Raw genomic sequence first — 20,073 nt, forward strand, 5'->3', positions numbered from 1 at the left:
CTGGAAACTTGAGAATTATACTGTCTTTATTTCTTTGAAGTGGCTAGAAAGGAAACATGAATTTTCTCAGTACCTTTTCTTATTCACTAAGCTGGCGCGGTGGGTGAGGGGTGGTTTCATGTATGGACGATGGAGTTTTTTAGGAAGCCCCAGTCTGCTTTTAAAAAATACTCACCTTTATGAAATGCTTACAAAACATACATAGATTAACCAAAATAACTAAACTAGGTTTTTCCAAGCCAGATCTCCTGGTAAGTGTGAGCTTCCTGAACTTACTCCGTTTAAGGTATTTATCTAAAGACTCGGTTCTATTTATGGTCACTGCTGCATCTGCTTTGATATATTAGATGATTTTCTTGAAATTTTTTTTGCAGGAAAATATTCTGTCTTATCATCTCTTGACAGCACTTCAGCTCCTGCCTGGCAAGCTCAAAGTGCTTTAAATTGTGGTACCTTCATGAATTCTCTTTAAAAAGAAAAGGATCCCTTTTCTAATTTTACAGATTTGGTGGTGGTGTGGGGGCTTGGGTTGGAGGAAGATGTTTGGGGATCATGTGAATGAAGTAGGTAATCCAGTGTTTTCTCTCGTCCCTACTTTTACTCATTCCACTTTCATTTCATGAAACAGTTCCTGTTACTCTCTTAGTTGGCTTTCTAATTTATTCCAGACCCTAACCAGGTACCATAGGTGCAGCATGGAACAAGTCCTTCTGCTGTCATAGAGCTGGCATTTTATTTCCGGAGAGACGTAATAAACACGAAAGTTTCAGATTAAATGCCACAAAGAAAATAAAACAAGACCTGACAGTGTCTAGGGTAGGATTTCTCAACCTATTAACATTTTGAGGCCAGGCGCCGTGGCCAGCACTTTGGGAGGCCGAGGGGGGCAGATCACGAGGTCAGGAGTTCGAGACCATTCTGGCTAACATGGTGAAACCCCGTCTCTGCTAAAAATACAAAAATTAGCAGAGCGTGGTGGCATGTGCCTGTAGTCCCAGCTACTTGAGAGGGTGAGGCAGGAGAATCGCTTGAATCCAGGAGGCGGAGGTTGCAGTGAGCTGAGACTGTGCCATTGCACTCCAGCCTGGGCGACAGAGTGAGACTCTGTCTCAAAAAAAAAAAAAAAAATTTTTTTTTTTTTGGCCCATGTAATTCTTCATTGTGGTGTGCTGTGCTGTGTATTGCATTGTGGGACATTTAGCAGAATCCCTGGCCTCTGCCCACTGGATGTGAATAGCATCCCTTCGAGCCCTCCCTGCATCATGACAACCAAAAACATCTCCAGACTGTGCCAAATGGCCCCCGAGGACAGAGGGGTCAGAATTGCCTCTACCTTGTACATAAGGCTCTACATATGTATTTGCTAACTTGATTATTTGCAACATTTAACAATTTACCCTTTGACACTTTTATTTGCAGCCATGGATTGCAAAGATAGACCAGCTTTTCCAGTTAAGAAGTTAATACAAGGTAATTATTTGGAAATGGGTTAAAGAGTTGTTGGTAGTTTATAGTCTTCCTTGTCTCTTGTTGGAGACCTCAGTGGAAGCCTGGAGCTAGAGGGGAGAGAAACAGTCCTTCAGACCAGGAAGCTGGGAAAGTGCTTTTCACGCAATAATGTCTCGTGGGGTTCCCACAGGTAAACCCTGAGACCTCCACTTAATGCACAATTGGCGTTTTGTAACTTGCAGCTGGGGAGCTCTCCTGTATGTTGTAGGGAGCTTAGCAGCAACCCTGGCCTCTTCCCACTGGATGCCAGTAAGTGCATCCTCCAAGTCGTAACAACCAAAAATATCTGTATACATGGCTGATGTCCCTGGGAGGTAGAACTGCCCCCGCAGAGAACCACTGTTGTCCTGGAAGATAAATGCTCCCAAATCCTTCTGCGTAAAACGGGGAGTGTGTTCACCCTTGGGCCAGATGAGTGATTGGATTGTAATTTTTTTTTTTTTTCTTTTTGAGACAGAGTCTCGCTCTGTTGCCCAGACTGGAGTGCAGTGGTGCAATCTCTGCTCACTGCAACCTCCGCCTCCCGGGTTCAAGCAATTCTCCTGCCACAGCCTCCCAAGTAGCTGGGATTACAGGCGCGTGCCACCACACCCAGCTAATTTTTGTATTTTTAGTAGAGACGAGGTTTCACCATGTTGGCCAGGATGGTCTCGATCTCCTGACCTTGTGATCCCCCTGCCTCGGCCTTTCAAAGTGCTGGGATTACAGGTCTGAGCCACCGCACCTGGCCCAGATTGTATTTTTAGAAACTACAGTTTTGGGTTTTTCAAACTTGGGCTGGGTGCAGTGTTGCATACCTGTAAAAGCAGCTATTTGAGGGGCTGAGATGGGAGGATTGCTTGAGTCCAGGAGTTCAAGTCTGCAGTGAGTTATAATCACACCACTGCTCTTCAGCCTGGATGACAGAGGAAGACTCTGTCTCTTAAAAGAAAAAAATGGGGAAGCCAGACTGCTGGGCTCACACCTGTAATCCTAGCACCTTGGGAAGCTAAGGTGTGCAGATTGTCTGAGCTCAGGAGTTTGAGACCAGCCTGGCCGACATGGTGAAACCCCGTCTCTACTAAAATACAAAATAGCTGGGCATGGTGGGGGGCACCTGTAGTCCCAGCTACTCAGGAGGCCGAGGCAAGAGAATTGTTTGAACCCGGGAGGAAGAGGTTGCAGTGAGCCAAGGGTGCGCCACTGCACTGCAGCCTGGTGACAGAGCAAGACTCTGTCTCAAAACAAACAACTCCCCCCACCCAAAAAAAAACCAAACAGGTTTTTATTTGGTCTATTACATGATGAAATAGTTAATAAAAGATGCATTGGCATTGAAGTAAGTGAACGTGGGTTCCTTGGGAAGTTCACTCCCCAAAGTGTTTCTGTGTCCCTAACCAGCCCGAAGTCTGGCAGACTCTGGGAGAACAGTTTGATTGATGAGAAAAGTCTGACAGAGCCCGGGGTGCGGAGGCCAGGAGGAAAAACAAAAAACAAAAAACAAAACCCTGTCCACAAATGTGTCTGTGTATTTTCTACTTGAGAACCAGATGCAGTTATTATCAAATGAGATTTTCACCCATTATAAATAAATTTGGAATATGAACTGCATCTGAAATAAATATCTCTTGAAATTCTGGCGATGGCTCTGCTAAAAGGCTTGTCAGAATTTTTTTTTTTTTTTTTTTTTTTTTAATTAGGATGTTGAAGCGGGGCATGGTGACTCACACCTGTAATCCTAGCACCTTGGGAGGTGGAGGCGGGCAGATCATCTGAGGTCAGGAGTTTGATACCAGCCTGGCCAACATGGCGAAACCCCGTCTCTACTAAAAATACAAAAATTAGCTGGGTGTAGTGGTGCATGCCTGTAATCCCAGCTACTTGAGAAGCTGAGGCAGGAGAATAGCTTGAACCCAGGACGTGGAAGTTGCAGTGAGCTGAGATGGCGCCATTGCACTCCAACGTGGGTGACGAGCAAAACTGTCTCCAAAAGAAAAAAAAAAAGTAAAATTAGGATGTTAGAAAAGGATAGAATGAACAGATAGCACCCCCCCCCACCCCTTCTGTTTTTTAGTCAAGGTCTGTTTTACCCAGGCTGTGGTGTAGTTGCACCATCATAGCTCACTGCAGCCTCTACCTCCTGGGCTCAAGCGATCCTCCTGCCTGAGCCTCCCAAAGTGCTGGGATTATAGACGTGAGTCAGTGTACCTGGCTTCAGATAGCCCCCGCCCCGTCTTTTTTTTTTTTTTTTTCTTTTTTCTTTTGAGAGTTTCGCTCAGGTCGCCCAGGCTGGAGTGCAGTGACGCGATCTCGGCTTACTGCAGGCTCCGCCTCCTGGGTTCACACCATTCTCCTGCCTCAGTCTCCCGAGTAGCTGGGAATACAGGCGCCCGCCACCTCGCCCAGCTAATTTTTTGTACTTTTAGTGAGACGGTGTTTCACCCTGTTAGCCAGGATGGTCTGGATCTCCTGACCTTGTGATCCGCCCGCCTTGGCCTCCCGCACCTGGCTTTTTTTTTTTTTTTTTTTTGAGAGGGAGTCTGTCTCTGTCACCCAGGCTACAGTGCAGTGTCGGGATCTCAGCTCACTGCAACCTCTGCCTCCCGGGTTCAAGCGATTCTCCTGCCTCAGCCTCCTGAGTAGCTGGGATTACAGGCGCATGCCACCATGGCCTGGCTAATTTTTGTAATTTTAGAAGAGATGGGGTTTCACCGTTTTGGTCTGGCTGGTCTCAAACTCCTGACCTTGTGATCTGCCTGCCTTGGCCTCCCCAAAGTGCTGGGATTACAGGCGTGAGCCACCGCACCTGGCCCAGATAGTCTGTTTTTAAACTTTAAAATTATCCCCCACCCCCGTGTCCCAACAAGTCAGTAATTTTCAAGCTCATGAGTGGTTGTAACTTTAAACGTTCACTAAAGATGGCTTTCTGTCTTTGTTTCAGCCCGTCTGCCATTTAAGCGCCTGAATCTTGTCCCAAAGGGGAAAGCCGATGACATGTCAGACGATCAGGGTACTTCTGTGCAAAGTAAAAGCCCCGATTTAGAGGCCTCTTTGGACACCTTGGAAAACAACTGTCATATGGGTTCTGACATAGACTTTAGACCGAAACTTGTCAATGGGAAGGGTCCCTTAGATAACTTTTTAAGAAATAGAATCGAAACCAGTATTGGCCAGAGCACAGTCATCATTGATTTGACAGAGGACTCGAATGAGCAGCCAGACAGTCTTGTGGACCACAATAAACTAAATTCTGAAGCTTCTCCCTCCAGGGAGGCAGTAAATGGCGAGCAAGAAGACACTGGGGATCAGCAGGGGTTGTTGAAGGCCATTCAGAACGACAAGTTGGCATTTCCTGGAGAGACCCTTTCAGACATTCCTTGCAAAACAGAGGAGGAGGGTGTTGGCCATGGTGCAGGGAGGAGAGGTGACTCCCAGGAATGTTCGCCACGGAGCTGTCCGGAGCTGATGAGTGGCCCGAGAATGTGCCCCAGAAAGGAGCAGGACAGTTGGAGTGAAGCTGGGGGCATCCTGTTCAGAGGGAAGGTGCCCATGGTGGTCTTGCAGGACATCTTGGCTGTGAGACCACCCCAAATCAAGTCCCCTCCAGCCACACCCCAAGGCAAGAACATGACCCCTGAGAGCGAGGTGCTGGAATCTTGCCCCGAAGAAGACTCTGTACTCAGCCATTCGTCGCTGAGCTCTCCCTCTTCCACCAGCTCGCCCGAGGGGCCACCTGCTCCCCCAAAGCAGCACAGCAGTACCAGTCCCTTCCCCACTTCCACGCGCTTCCGCAGAGTGAGTACCTCCCATGGAGTCCCTGCACATCAGTGCTCACGGATCTCAGAGTGCTATCAGTCTCCACCGGGTCACCCAGGTGGTTTGTGGCAGAGTGAGCAGGGCCACAGGCTGGGTCCTGGGACTCGACACGGAGTTCTTCCTGGTATCAAAACTCACAGTGTTCAGTTCTGCATTCGTTGTGATGCGCCTGGGACTTAATTCATCAACAGTGTACCTGGTGTACTGTGTGGATAATACCCTGCCGTTTTGCCTTCGTTGTTCACATCTAATCAGTGATAGCTTAGCCGTTTAAAGGAATTAGGATCTGAGCTGGCGCTGTAACCCCTCATTTCAGATTCCACGTCCAGCTTTCTCTGTGCCCTTCCTGTCCAAGCATAGAACTGTAGGGGCAGGGCTGCAGAGGCACTGAGCACCGAAGTGGCAGTGAGACGGCAGGAAGCATGACTTGGGGAATTCTGTAGGGTCAGCACAGCCACCCATCTTAAAAACCTTACCTGGGGCCAGGCACAGTGGCTCATGCCTGTCATCTCAGCACTTGAGAGGCCGAGGTGGGAGGATTGCTTGAAGATCACTTCAAAACCAACCTGGGCAACATAGACACCATCTCTATGAAAAAAAAAAATATTTTTATTTTTATTTTTTTTTGACAGAGTCACTGTCACCCAGGCTGGAGTTCAGTGGCATGATCTCGGCTCACTGCATCCTCCACCTCCCAGGTTCAAGCGATTCTCCTGCCTCAGCATCCCTAATAGCTGGGATTACAGGTGCACACCACCACACTTGGCTAATTTTTATATTTTTAGTAGAGACAGGGTTTCACTATCTTGGCCAGGCTGGTCTTGAATTCCTGACCTCAAGTGATCTGCCCGTCTTGGCCTCCCAAAGTGCTGGAATTACAGGCGTGAGCCACTGCACCCAGCCCTGCAAAAAAATTTTTTGAAGTTATCCGGGCATGGTGGCACATGCCTATAGTCCCAGTCACCTGGGAAGCTGAGGCAGGAGGATCACTTGAGTTGAGGAGCTGGGAGGCTGCAGCGAGCTGTGATCACACCGCCGCGCTCCAGCCTGGGTGACAGAGCAAGACCCCATCTGGAACCATTTTTAAGGACCCCATGAGGGGGACTTCTGCATGGTCTGTCTCTGTTACTGGTTTTTTATTAGCACAATGGTGTCCTTAAGGTCTTAGGGACCAAACTGATAAAATCACGAGTCCCACGGTGTGTTTAGTGGTGTCTTTTTTGATTTTATAATTTTTTACTTTTTATCTTAAGTATGTAGAACCAGAAGAAACAGTGCCTTTTTATGTTTTTGGTTTTGTAGCACTTTTGTTTGTTCATGCTGGGTCTTTATATGAGAGTAGATCCTGAGATAGGTCATTTAATCTGTACCTGTAAGCAGGTACAGTAGACCACCTGGACCATAAACCACCAACCTTGTTCGCTTTCGGGATTTTGAGCTCTAAGGAATCATTTATTTATTTATTTATTTTTGAGACAGAGTCTTGCTCTGTCACCCAGGCTGGAGTGCAGTGGCGCCATCTCAGCTCACTGCAACCTCCGCCTCCTCGGTTCAAGCAATTCTCCTGCCTCACCCTCTCAAGTAGCTAGGATTAGAGGCACCCGCCACCATGCCCAGCTAATTTTTGTATTTTTAGTAGAGACGGGGTTTTGCCATGATGGTCAGGCTGGTCTCAAACTCCTGACCTCAGGTGATCCACCCGCCTTGGCCTCCCAAGTTGCTGGGATTACAGGTGTGAGCCATCGTGCTTGGCCAAGACCATTTATTTTTCGAATGACTTCATTTCTTGTCTTTCACCTGAGAAGATGCAAAAGAAAAAAATGGCTTCCTCTTTAGGTTTATGAAATGTTGTAAAAATGGAGCAAATCTTTTTTTTTTTTTTTTTTTGAGACATGGTCTCACCCTGTCGCCCAGGCTGGAGTGCAGTGGCATAGTCTCAGCCTACTGCAACCTCCACCTTTTGGGTTCAAGTGATTTTCCTGCCTCAGCCTCTGAGTAGCTGGGATTACAGGTGCCCACCACCACTCCTGGCTAATTTTTGTATTTTTTCAGTAGAGACGGGTTTCACCATGTTGGCCAGGCTGGTCTCAAACTTCTGACCTCAGGTGATCCTCTCACCTCGGCCTCCCAAAGTGCTGGGATTACAGGCATGAGCCACCACCCCAGTCTTCTACTTTTTTTTTTTTTTTCATATGTGCTGGTTTGTTATATAGGTAAACTCTTGTTGTGGGGGTTTGTTGTACAGATTATTTTATCACTCAGGTACTAAGCCTAGTACCCTCTTCTAAGTTACTAAATGTGCCAGACTGGCATGTACACATTTCAGCTTCTACCTAAGCCACCACTCAGTCTCCCAAAATCAGAGTTGAAGTCTCTCCCCTTTGGCCATCCTGTAGTGTACATTCGATCACTTGAATTTCTTCCAGGCTGCTGCCGCTTTGCAAAATTTTGTCCTGTGATGTGAGCCATTTAGCAAGAACAGGACACATGGCTGGGCGCGGTGGCTAGACACATGGCTGGGCGCGGTGGCTCACACCTGTAATCCCAGCACTTTGGGACGCTGAGGCGGGTGGATCACCTAAGGTCGAGAGTTCAAGACCAGGCTGACCATCATGGAGAAACCCCGTCTCTACTAAAAATACAAAAAATTAGCTGGGTGTGGTGGTGCACGCCTGTAATCCCAGCTACTCCAGAGGCTGAGGCGGGAGAATCGCTTGAACCCTGGAGGCAGAGGTTGCGGTGACCTGAGATCGTGCCATTGCACTCCAGCCTGTGTAACAAGAACAAAACTCCGTCTCAAAAAAAAAAAAAGAACAGGACACAAGTACATGTTTCCATTAAGTTTGTTTCCATGTCCACAGCTTAGTCTGCAAACTGGGAAGTCCCCTCGTTGGGCATCAGGGTGACACAATCCTGCCCGCTTTCTAAAACAACTGAGCACATGAACCCAGTGTGCAACATTTAGGAAACTCTGCATTTAGGATGCTAGATCTTGTTCTGAACACAGGCTCGAGGTTTTGGGATGCACTCGAAGGCAATATTATCCCAACTTTTCAGATAATTTACAAGTGGTAAAGGCTTCAGGCTGGCCCAGAGCCTATGGCAGAAAGCGGCCACAACCACCCCCAGAGGGCCTGTCAGTCACCGAAGCTATGAGGGAAGCGATTATCCGGGAGGCCTCCGCATGCCCTGATGGCAGGGCTCCCTGAGATCCCAGCTGGGAGAGACTCCATCCCCAACCCCTACTTTATCTCCAAACCTTTAAGGAGTCCTTCATTTCTGGTTTGGTTGGTTTGCTTGCTTCATAGTTGGTACCTAACTCTTTTTTATTTTTTATTTTTTTTGAAGCGGAATCTCACTCTGTTGCCCAGGTTGGAGTGCAATGGCGTGATCTTGGCTCTTGCAACCTCTGCCTCCTGGGTTCAAGCAATTCTCCTGTCTCAACCTCCCGAGTAGCTGGGATTACAGGCACGCGCCACCAAGCCCAGCTAATTTTTGTATTTTTAGTGGAGATGGGGTTTCACCATGTTGGACAGGCTGGTCTCGAACTCCTGACCTCGTGATCCACCCGCCTCGGCCTCTCAAAGTGCTGGGATTACAGGTGTGAGCCACCGCGCCTGACCAATTGGTACCTAACTCTTAACACCTTTCCTTGCCGTGAGGTCTGAGCCACCCCCTGCCCACAACCCCTGTTCCTCTAGGGAATACACTGTTTTTTGCACTTTACCTCCCTACCAGCAGCTCTTTCCAGATTGCAGGGGCGAGCTGGTGGGAAGCTTGCAGATTGTTTTGCACTGCCGTGTAATCTGTGTGCTTGTCACTGGGGTCTGTTCTTCTTGAGTTGGTACAGTGAAATCTGCATTGAGAGTCCCAGGGCAGTCATTGCCACTGTACTTTGTGGGCTGGCTTGCCTTCTTTATTTTTTCTTCTTTAAAATAAAAGAAAATGGGAGTTTGTTCCGATACAGATCCTGCTGTCCCTTTGCGGGGAGCTTCATGGCGTGTTGTTGTTTGTTTTGGTTTTTGTTGTTGTTTTAGTACTGCAGGATCTGGAGAATCTCACTTTGGAAAAACAATGATTTAGAAAGATCCCCCTTTAGATACTCCCAGGGTCCTTTGAATAGCTGAAGTGTTCCTTTTTAGTATTAGAGTTTTCTACCATGTGGGAAAGAACCATTTCTGAAGTTTGCAATCAGACTTGTAATTTAGCCTCTTCTGTTAGTGATCGAGATGATTATTCCACAAATGATCATGTTGGTGCAGTTGTGTTACTGGAATCTTTGGCTTGCTTCTGTGCCCAGATGCTGGAACTTCTTTCCATATACTTGAAATTACATTTGTAATAAATTCTCCATGTTTAAAAGAAATACTGGTCTAGGTGCGGTGGCTCATCATGCCTGTAATCCCAGCACTTTGGGAAGCCGAGGTGAGAGGATTGCTTGAGCCTAGGAGTTCGAAACCAGCTTGACCAACATGGTGAAACTCCGTCTGTACAAAAAATACAAAAATTAGTGGGGCATGGGGGTGCACACCTGCAGTCCCAGCTCCTTGGGAGGCTGAGGTGGAAGGATCACTTGAGCCAAGGAGGCAGAGTTTGCGGTGAGTCATGATTGCACCACTGCGCTCCAGCCTGGGCAACAGCCAGACCCTGTCTCAAAAAAAAAAAGGAAAAAGGAAAAAGAATGGAAACCTTGAAGCCCTCTGTTCTCCCAGGAGGTTGCCATTATCATCATCATCATCACCTTGTGTTTTTCTGTGTCCTGCATATCCAGAGAGATCTCTAGGAAACACCCAGTATCATTTTGTTTCCTTGTGTAGGACATATACTGTAAATGTCTGTCTTTGTTACTCAAGGGTGTCTTAGATGTTTTTTATACTGGGATGGAAAGATGGAGCTCTTTTTAACTGGTGCGTGATAGCCCATGGTGTGGACATGCTGTATGTTACGGAGTCGTCTTCTCAGTTCTGCTGTTTCTGTGCTTGGTTTTCACAAAATGATTGTTTCCTTGAGCTTCCTTCTACAAGTGGCCTTGGGCTGTTAAGGAGAACGAGCTCTTGGTAGCTGAAGGCAATGTGTGTTCTTATTTTCCCAGCTTGCACTCTCTCATGCTTGGGCCAATTGGAGGTTTCTCTTTTCCCCCCTGCCTCCGCTCCCCTGCTGTTAGGTTTTAGCCGCTTATCTGGTCTGGGCTTAGAAATTAGATACCCTTTAGTATAAAATCAGAGTCCGTAGGCTCTGAGAGGATAATCTGAGAAACGGTGCAGGAATTTTCATGCCCACACATAGTGAGCTCTGTCGCGACTCCTTGGGATTGTCGGTTTTTGTGTTTGGGCTTCCTTCTGGAATCCTGGATCACGTTTTTGGCAGTTGAGGGTGCTGTCTGACCGGGCTCCAGCTGGGTAGAATGTGGGAGCGCTGCATAGAATTTTGAGAGTGAGATCTAGAAACACTTGGGTCAAATTTCAAGAAGATAAAGTTCTGTCAGACTTCAAGGTCCATCTGAGTGTTTGGCAAAGCAAAAAAGATACCAGTTTTAAATTAAGCAGTAATTGCTCTTTTTTGGTTGTTGGATATTACTGAGCGGGCTCTTGCCAGTCACATCAAGTCTATTATCCCTGGACTCACAGCAGAGGAGGGGAGCATTGTAAGAGGTAGGAGATTCTGCAGCTGAGCTTCAGGTATGGGCAAGACTAAGGAACTGAGTTCCCCACCACCCCAAGACCACATTCCATATTATAATCTCTGAACACAAAGGGCAGCCCTGGAGAGCTGCGGCTCCCATATTCTGCAGTTAAATCCCTCAGTGGGGGTGAGGCACACAGCCTTGGCAGGCAGAGTGGATGCTGGAGAGACAGATGCTTTTTCTGCAGCATTTGGTGAGGCTGCCTCGGGCTGGCATTTCTGTTGCCACGTTCTCAGCAAAGACTGAACACCCTAGCCTGATCTCGGTGGTGAAAGAGCTCCCGCCAACACAGGCAGCCTTCTCACAATGGCTCGGCCTTTCCCTAAAGAAAGGTTTAGTCCAGAAAGGACTCAGTGGGACCCAGGTGGAAAGGCTGTCTTGAGCTCATTCATCTGAAGTTTTTATTCTGTGAGAGGTCCTAGTCAGGGGTTCAGCTTTCCCAGATAAATCACTGTTGGCCGGGCGCAGTGGCTCACGCCTTTAATCCCAGCACTTTGGGAGGCCGAGGCAGGCGGATCACAAGGTCAGGAGATCGAGACCATCCTGGCTAACACGGTGAAATCCTATCTCTACTAAAAATACAAAAAAATTAGCCAGGCATGGTGGTGGGCACCTATAGTCCCAGCTACTGGGCAGACTGAGGCAGGAGAATCGCTTGAACCCGGGAGGCGGAGCTTACAGTGAGCCAAGATGGCGCCACTGCACTCCAGCCTGGGCGACAGAGCGAGACTCCGTCTCAAAAAAAAAAAGAAATCACTTACATAATTTTGTTGACCCATCAGACCATTGCCAGGAAAATGGGCCTTTGGTTTTTCAGTTCAACTTCAGTCTTACACTGCAAGTCTGCAATGAACGCGGAGAATTATTTCTTCCCACTCTTAAGCCTCTCTTCCCATTGCTCTTCACTTCTACTAGTTTGGTTTTCAGGATTCCCTGCCCTGGTGGGAGATAGCTTAGGCCAAAGTCCAGACTCCCTGTTCGTCTTCCTCCCTGGGACCATTTAGGTGGATGGTGAGTCACACCATGGATCCTATTGGTAATTCCTAGTAGCTCGTGCTCAGTTTGAAGGTAGGTGATAGAAAATATTGTGCCCTAGAATGTAGAAGTCCTAGACAATCCCAGCAAGTTTCCCTTTTGTCTTAAGCTTTCACTCCACATTCTAAAAAGCAGAGTTGGCTGGGCGCGGTGGCTCACGCCTGTAATCCTAGCACTTTGGGAGGCCAAGGCGGTGGATCACCTGAGGTCAGGAGTTCGAGACCAGCCTGGCCAACGTGGTGAAACCCCCATCTCTACTAAAAATACAAGAATTAGCCAGGTGTGGTGGCACACGCCTATAATCCCAGCTACTCAAGAAGCTGAGGCAGGAGAATTGCTTGAACTTGGGAGGTGGAGGTTGCAGTTAGCCGAGATCGTGGCACTCACTGCACTCCAGCCTCTGTGACAGGAGTGAGACTCCATCTCAAAAATAAAATTAAAATAAAAAGCAGAGTTGAGCTAGACAGAATGTAAATTAGTGGTGCACAGGAAACCAGCCTGGAGACATGTTTTACTTGATTAATTTAGTATCTTTTTATTTTTTTTTTTTTAAGACAGTCTCACTCTGTCACCCAGGTTGGACAGCTCAGTGCAACCTCAACCTCCCGGGCTCAAATGATCCTCCCACCCCAGACTCCTGAGTAGCTAGGACTACAGATGTGCACCACAACACCCGACTAATTTAAAGCTTTTTTTAGAGACAGGGTCTTGCTTTATTGCCCAGGCTGCTCTTGAACTCCTGGGCTCAAGTGATCCTCCCGCCTTGACCTCCCAAAGTGCTGGGATTACAGGCATGAGCCACTGTGCCCATCTGTGTCCATTTTTAAACACCTAAAAAAATTCACATGAAATTCCTAATAGCTACTCTTGGAGAAATTGGAAGGATCAGCAAACAGGGATCTATATTCCTGTAAGAGCTCCATCCCCTTTGGACAGGCAGGTCCTCTCTCATTTGCTACAAATCCATCCTCTCCCTGTCGCCCAGGCCAGCTGTCACTTTTTTTTTTTTTTTTTTTTTTTAAGACAGAGTCTCACCCTGTTGCCCAGGCAGGAGTATGGTGGCGCGATCTCGGCTCACTGCAACCTCCTTCTCCTGGGTTCAAGCGATTCTTCTGCCTCAGCTTCCTGAGTAGGTGGGATTACAGGCACCCGCCACCACACCTGGCTAATTTTTGTATTTTTAGTAGAGATGGGGTTTTGCCACGTTGGCCAGGCTGGTCTCGAACTCCTGACCTCAGGTGATCCGCCTGCCTCAGCCTCCCAAAGTGCTGGGATTACAGGTGTGAGCCACCGCGCCCAGCCTTGTCCGTTGCCTTTATTTCTGAGCTTGCCTTGTTTTTCTTGTGCATGGCGTGCTTCACCCATTTCTTTATCTGCCTCCATCGTCTCCCTTGTTATCTAATCCCAGATACACACATGTGTGCACACTTACTGGAGTTTGTGACCCTACTATGACATTTTGGTTCTGTTGGTGGAAAAACTGATCACCTGGAAAGGTTTCTCTTTTTCTCGAAGCAGTTGAAATAACCCATGTTTAAAGATAAACGTCTTCTGTTTCAGATAACTAAGAAATTCGTCAAAGGCTCTACAGAGAAGAACAAGCTCAGACTGCAAAGAGTAAGACATTTTCCCTGAAATAGAAAATTAACCTGCTGTGCTTTTTGCATTAAATAGTAAGCAAAGCCCTTTGGAGTTCCTTTGGTCTAGTTTTTACATTTTCCCCAGCCTTCTCTGACCATCATTTTGATTCCTGCTTCATTTTAAGTACTTGGCTTCATGGTTTGTAGATTGTGTCATTTTTTGCTTTGCTGAGTGAGTCCTAAGGTTTTGTGTGTGGCCTTTTCTAAGCTTTTGTTAATAGTACTAGCACTGTCTTAATGGTTCAGCATCCCATCGTAGCTTCAAATTACCTTCCAAAAACCCAGTCCATTTCCTTGTAGTCCTGTCTCTTTTTTTTTTTTTTTTTTTGAGATGGAGTCTCGCTCTGTCACCCAGGCTGGGGTGCAGTGGTGTGATCTCGGCTCACTGCAAGCTCTGCCTCCCGGGTTCACGCCATTCTCCTGGCTCAGCCTCCCCAGTAGTTGGGACTACAGGCACCCACCACAACGCCTGGCTAATTTTTTGTATTTTTAGTAGAGACGGGGTTTCACCATGTTAGCCAGGATGGTCTCGATCTCCTGACCTCATGATCCGCCCGCCTCGGTCTCCCAAAGTGCTGGGATTACAGGTGTGAGCCGCCGCACCTGGCCAGTCCTGTCTCTTTCACTTATTCCTAAGTGCTGTAACATCTGAATAGACTCTACACTTGATGGGTGACTATCCTTTAGTGACTCTCTGCTTAGTCTCCTATTCTGTGGGGGACATCACCACATTTTCCACACAGCAATGCAGGGGGCTTTTGTTCTGTTTTGTCTTTGAGGTGGAGTCTTGCTCTGTCACCAGACTGGAGTGCAGTGGCACGATCTCGGCTCACTGATTTTTATTTTTATTTTTATTTTTGTATTTTAGTAGAGATTGGGTTCACCATGTTGCCCAGGCTGGTCTCAAACTCCTGAGCTCAGGCAGTCCGCCCGTCTCAGCCTCCCAAAGTGCTAGGATTACAGGCCTGAGCCACTATGCCTGGCCGCAGGGGGCTTTTTACTTATTGCTTAAAGGTTAGAGAAATTGAACATCATGTCATACCGAAACAAACCAAAACTCCAGGGAAGACCTCTGGGCTTTGCCTATGCAGTGCCAGCTCACAGGAGGGGCCTGGTGACCATGGGCTCTGCATTTACTGAGTGTTTCCTGAGCTCCCTGATGTTCACTGGGCGTTTCCTGAGCTTCCTGACGGCCACACTGAGTTTTTGTGGGTCAGATTTGGGGTTGATTTTTATTTTATTACTTTTTTTTTTAAATTGAGACGGAGTCTGTGTTGCCCATGCTGGAGTGTAGTGGTGCAATCTCGGCTCACTGCAGCCTCTACCTCCCGGGTTCAAGCGATTCTCCTGCCTCAGCCTCTCGAGTAGCTGGGATTATAGGCACAAGCCACCATGCCTGGCTAATTTTTTGTATTTTTAGTAGAGACAGGGTTTCGCCATGTTTGTCAGGCTGGTCTCAAACTCCTGACTTAGGTGATCCACCCACCTTGGCTTCCCAAAGTGCTGGGACTACAGGTGTGAGCCACCACGCCCGGCCTGATTTTTATTTTTACAGTTTATCTCATTCTTTGGAACAAGAGCACTTTTTAAGCTGATTGGAACCTCCGAGTCCCACACACCAGGTTGGGGAGCAGAGAAAATATCCAACAGCCGCTGAAGAAATCTGATTCACCTGCAGTTTCTAGAAGCCTTCTATTTCCTGCTTAGCAACAGGGTGGGAGACTCTTCTCCACCCAGTTATGTTTATAGTCTCCTTGTTCAGTCCAGACGGTCACCTTCCTCATGTGTCTCGTATATCAGATGCAGTCACACAGGACACTGGAAGGAAATGCACATCAGACATCTTCCAGGCCGTGTCTCTGTGGCTTTTGTTGAAGCTACCAGAGATGTATTGGAACACATTTAGAATATTTCCTTAGAGACAAGGGCAGATACTCCTAACCCAAACTGAAAGCTGACCTGTCAGGCTCCAGACATGTGGGAAGCCCATATTGGATGAGAGGTGGTCCTCATGCAGTGTTAGGAGCGGGCACCTGTGGAGCCGGGCAGGTGAGCGTTTTTTTTTTTTATTTTGAGACAGAGCCTCACTCTGTTTCCCATGCTGGAGTGCAGCGGCGTGATCTTGGCTCCCTGCAACCTCCGCCTCCCAGGTTCGAGCGATTCTCTTGCCTCGGTCTCCCAAGAAGCTGAGATTACAGGCGCGTGCCACCATGCCCAGCTAATTTTTGTATTTTTAGTAGAGACGGGGTTTCACCATGTTGGCCAGGCTGGTCTTGAACTCCTGACCTCAAGTAATCCACCTGCCTCAGCCTCCCAAAGTGCTGGGATTACAGGTGGGAGCCACTGCGCCTGGCTGAGCATGTTTAACGTTGAACTTCAGATTACGTAATGACTGAGTGTCCCAGGCCACTGCCAAGTCTTTGGAATGAGGAACGTAGTGATGAAGTGTTACTTCCTTAAAGAATTTGAAACAAGGCTGGGCATAGTGGCTCGCCCCCGTAATCCCACACTTTGGGAGGCCAAGGTGGGAGGATTTCTTGAGCCCAGGAGTTTGAGACAAGCCTGGGCAACGTAGTGTCTCTACTAAAAAGAAAAAGAATTCCTGGGCTGGTTGCAATGGGTCATGCCTGTAATCCTAGCACTTTGGGAGGCTGAGGTGGACAGATTGCTTGAGCGCAGGAGTTTAAGATCAGTCTGGGGAACATAGTGAGACTCCATCTCTACAAAAATTAGCCAGGTGTGGTGACGGGTGCCTGTGGTCCCAGCTACTCAGGAGGCTGAGGCAGGAGGATTGCTTTGAGCCCAGGACGGAGGTTGCAGTGAGCCAAGATAGCATTGCTGCACTCCCTCCAGACTGGGCACTAGAATGAGACTGTATCTCCAAATAAATAAATAATTTTTTTTTGTTTTGTTTTTCAGACAGAGTCTTGCTCTGTCACCCAGGCTGCAGTGCCGTGGCGTGATCTTGAACTGCCTTGTGGGTTTAAGCGATCCTTGTGCCTCAGACTCCTGAGTAGCTGGGACTATAGGTGTGCGCCACCACATTCATCCAAATTTTTTGTATTTTTGGAAGACTTGGGGTTTCACCTTGTTGGCCAGGCTGGTTTCAAACTCCTGGCCTCAAGCAGTTTGTCTGCCTCGGCCTCCCAAAGTGCTGGGATTATAGGTGTGAGCCCCCTGAGCCCAGCAGGATTGTGTTTTAAATGAATCTTATATTGAATTGCCCACAAGTACCGGGACACAGGGCTAATTCTTAACATTTTTCTCATGATGGAAGGAATCATAATGGATTATGAAAATCACTTCTGTGGCTGGGTGCTGGGGTTCACGCCTGGAATTCCAACACTTTGGGAGGCTAAGGCAGAGGGACTGTTTGAGGCCAGGTGTTCAAGACCAGCCCAGGCAACACAGCAAAACCCCATCTCTAGGAAAATTAGAAAAATAGCTGGGTATAGTGGCACACGCTTATAGCCCCTGCTACTCAGGAGCCTGAGGTGGGAGGATCACTTGAGCCTGGGAGGTCGAGGCTGCAGCCAGCTATGACTGCACCACTGCACTCCACCATGGGTGACAGAGTAGACTTCGTCTCAAAAAAAATAAAATCACTTTTGTGTAAAGTTGTTGACTGGAGGCTCCTCCTGGAGCTGGTCTCTGAATTCTTATTTATTCATTTATATTTTTAACTGAGTCTCACTTAGTTGCCCAGGCTGGAGTGCAGTGGTGTGACCTCAGCTCACTGCACCCTACGTCTCCTGGTTCAAGTGATTCTCCTGCCCCAGCCTCCTGAGTAGCTGGGACTACGGGTACCCGCCACCACGCCTGGCTAATTTTTTTTTTTTTTTAAAGATGGAGTCTCACTCTGTCGCCGAGGCTAGAGTGCAGTGGCACCGTGTTGGCTCACTGCAACCTCCGTCTCCTGGGTTCAAGCAATTCTTCTGCCTCAGCCTCCCGAGTAGCTGGGATTACAGGCGCCCACCACGCCTGGCTAATTTTTTTTTTTATATTTTTAGTAGAGATGGGGTTTCACCATCTTGGCTAGGCTGGTCTCGCACTCCTGACCTCAGGTGATCCACTTGCCTCGGCCTCCCAGAGTGCTGGGATTACAGGCGTGAACCACCACGCCCAGCCAATTTTTGTATTTTTAGTAGAGACAGGGTCTCACCCTGTTGACCAGGCTGGTCTCAAACTCCTGACCTCAGGTGATCTACCCACCTCAGCCTCCCAAAGTGCTGGAATTACAGGCGTGAGCCACCATGCCTAGCCTTGGTCCCTCAATTCTGTTCATCCCGTCCAGGCCCTGCTGTCCTCCATGCTGTTAACCGAGTTTCCTCCTGGGAGTTGGAGGGAGGGCCACCTGTCACTTGCCACACTGTCTTGTAGGATCAGGAGCGTCTGGGCAAGAAGCTCAAGTTACGTGCAGAAAGGGAAGAAAAGGAGAAGCTGAAAGAGGAGGCCAAGCGGGCCAAGGAGGAGGCCAAGAAGAAGAAGGAGGAAGAGAAGGAGCTGAAGGAAAAGGAGAGGCGGGAGAAGCGGGAGAAGGATGAGAAGGAGAAGGCGGAGAAGCAGCGGCTCAAGGAGGAGCGGCGCAAGGAGAGACAGGAAGCCCTGGAGTGAGTGTCCTCGGAGGCCGTGCTGGGCCCGCCTCCCTGCTGCTGGATTCCGCTCCTGGCCACTCTGATGGGGCCTTTCCACTTCACAGGCACATGGCGGCTCCCTTCAGTTCCTTCCCATTTCTCTTGCGTGAGGTGCCTGTGGGGACCTGATGTGGGAGTGGTGGAAAGCAGCTCCCTGCTCTTTAGTGCTCCCCCACGTCCAACTCACCCTGGGCCCCTTGTCTGTGCTGTGACCATCCTTCCAGTTCCCAACCAACTTAGGCATTTGCATTGCAGGATTGTGGGTTTTGTCTGTGCTAATTGTGCTCTGACTGGCTAAAGTTTTTTATATATATTCTAGTCACAGGAAGAATTTTATTGACTCTTTTCCATTTTTATTGTGAAGGCTATGTAAAAGCCTTATACTAGACATGAAAATAACTTATATTCATTTAATGTAAAATGAAATACTTGCCATATACTAACAGTTGAGTGCTGCGGTCCCTTCCAGAGCCAAAGCAGAGTCGGCTGAAATGTCATTTGCTGTCTCACAGGGCTAAACTTGAGGAAAAAAGGAAAAAGGAAGAAGAGAAACGGTTAAGAGAAGAAGAGAAGGTAGAGCGTTTCCCACAGAGCTTCCCCATCCCAGCCCGTTGGAGAAGCAGATGCCCAAAGTGGAATTCTTGCCACAGCTGTCACCTAATATTCTCTTGGTTTGGGGAAACCAAATGGCGCCCACAGGGAGGGCGAGTCTGTCTAGATGCGTTCTTGTTGCTTCTTCTCAGTGCTGGCTGTCACATGCCTACTAGCCCCGCAATCCTGGCACTTCTACCCACAAGGGCGACTTGGACATTTTGAGATTAGCTGGCTCGGTTGCGGGTCCGTGGGTTTTGAGAGCTGAAAATCACAGTAGTGCCTTCAAGCTAAAATGCTTAACGTTCAGTTCTGGGGGCCTTTGCATGTTTCGCAACACGTGCTGTTCCTCTTCCTCTCCTCTTTCTCATCACCATCTCTTAACATCACAGCGCATTAAAGCAGAGAAGGCCGAAATCACGAGGTTCTTCCAGAAACCAAAGACTCCACAGGCCCCCAAGGTGAGCAGCCAGCTGCCTTTGCTTTTGGGTTTCAGCTCTGCTAGACTTTTCCTTTCTGAAAATGAAAGGGTCTCTCCCCAGCCAGCTTCTCTCATTAGGAGGGAGGGAGCCTGCGGTGACCTAGGGCACTTCCATTTCTGGTAAAGTCTTGAGGCTCAATATTTTGTCGTTCGCTTTGTCCAAAAGAGGTAAAAAGTGGCATATCTGGTTAAACAGTGCTGTTTTCAGAGGTTACTTCATGAATAATTTTGTGTTAGGCGTAAGAGAAATTCACCATGTTTTTACCCTTGGGAAACTTACGCTTAAGGGAGCACGTTTGGCTGTAAAACAACAGTAGAATTCACAAAGGTTTACTTTCCCTGCCTGGCGTTGGTCACCTGGCATCTCAGACCTTCTGAGCCACCATCTGTGCATGGAAACCGCAGCCCTCCTTCCCCTTCACCCAGAGGGAGCCCATCTCCAATGTTAGGGGTCCTTCAGTGCCTTTCCCTGCTCCACTCACTGTGTTTATACACATGTGTACTTAGCTATCTCAGATTTGTGCCATGTCGCCACATTTAGATGTATTTCATTCTTTTTAATGTATCTGGCCTTTATATTTTGAGGCACGGTCTCACTGTCACCCAGGCTGGAGTGCAGTTGCACAATCACAGCTCACCACAGCCTTGACCTCTCAGGCTCCAGTGATCCTGTCACCTCAGCCTTCCCGAGTAGCTGGGACTACA

At 48.1% G+C, this 20,073-nt stretch overlaps 1 protein-coding gene across 2 annotated transcripts in view; it reads left to right on the forward strand.

Annotated features, from left to right (window-relative positions):
• Window positions 1-20,073, forward strand: part of CHAF1A (chromatin assembly factor 1 subunit A) — a 40,330-nt gene that overhangs the window by 1,934 nt on the left and 18,323 nt on the right. For both annotated transcript variants that reach the window (XM_063657379.1, XM_054462952.2), the window contains exons 2-7: window positions 1,420-1,470; window positions 4,430-5,283; window positions 13,583-13,639; window positions 18,043-18,272; window positions 18,809-18,869; window positions 19,280-19,348. In XM_063657379.1, coding sequence (XP_063513449.1) covers window positions 1,420-1,470; window positions 4,430-5,283; window positions 13,583-13,639; window positions 18,043-18,272; window positions 18,809-18,869; window positions 19,280-19,348 — 1,322 coding nt within the window. The remainder of the gene's footprint in view (window positions 1-1,419; window positions 1,471-4,429; window positions 5,284-13,582; window positions 13,640-18,042; window positions 18,273-18,808; window positions 18,870-19,279; window positions 19,349-20,073) is intronic.

The sequence above is a fragment of the Pongo pygmaeus genome, chromosome 20 (assembly GCF_028885625.2).
Source record: "Pongo pygmaeus isolate AG05252 chromosome 20, NHGRI_mPonPyg2-v2.0_pri, whole genome shotgun sequence".
NCBI lineage: Eukaryota > Metazoa > Chordata > Mammalia > Primates > Hominidae > Pongo > Pongo pygmaeus.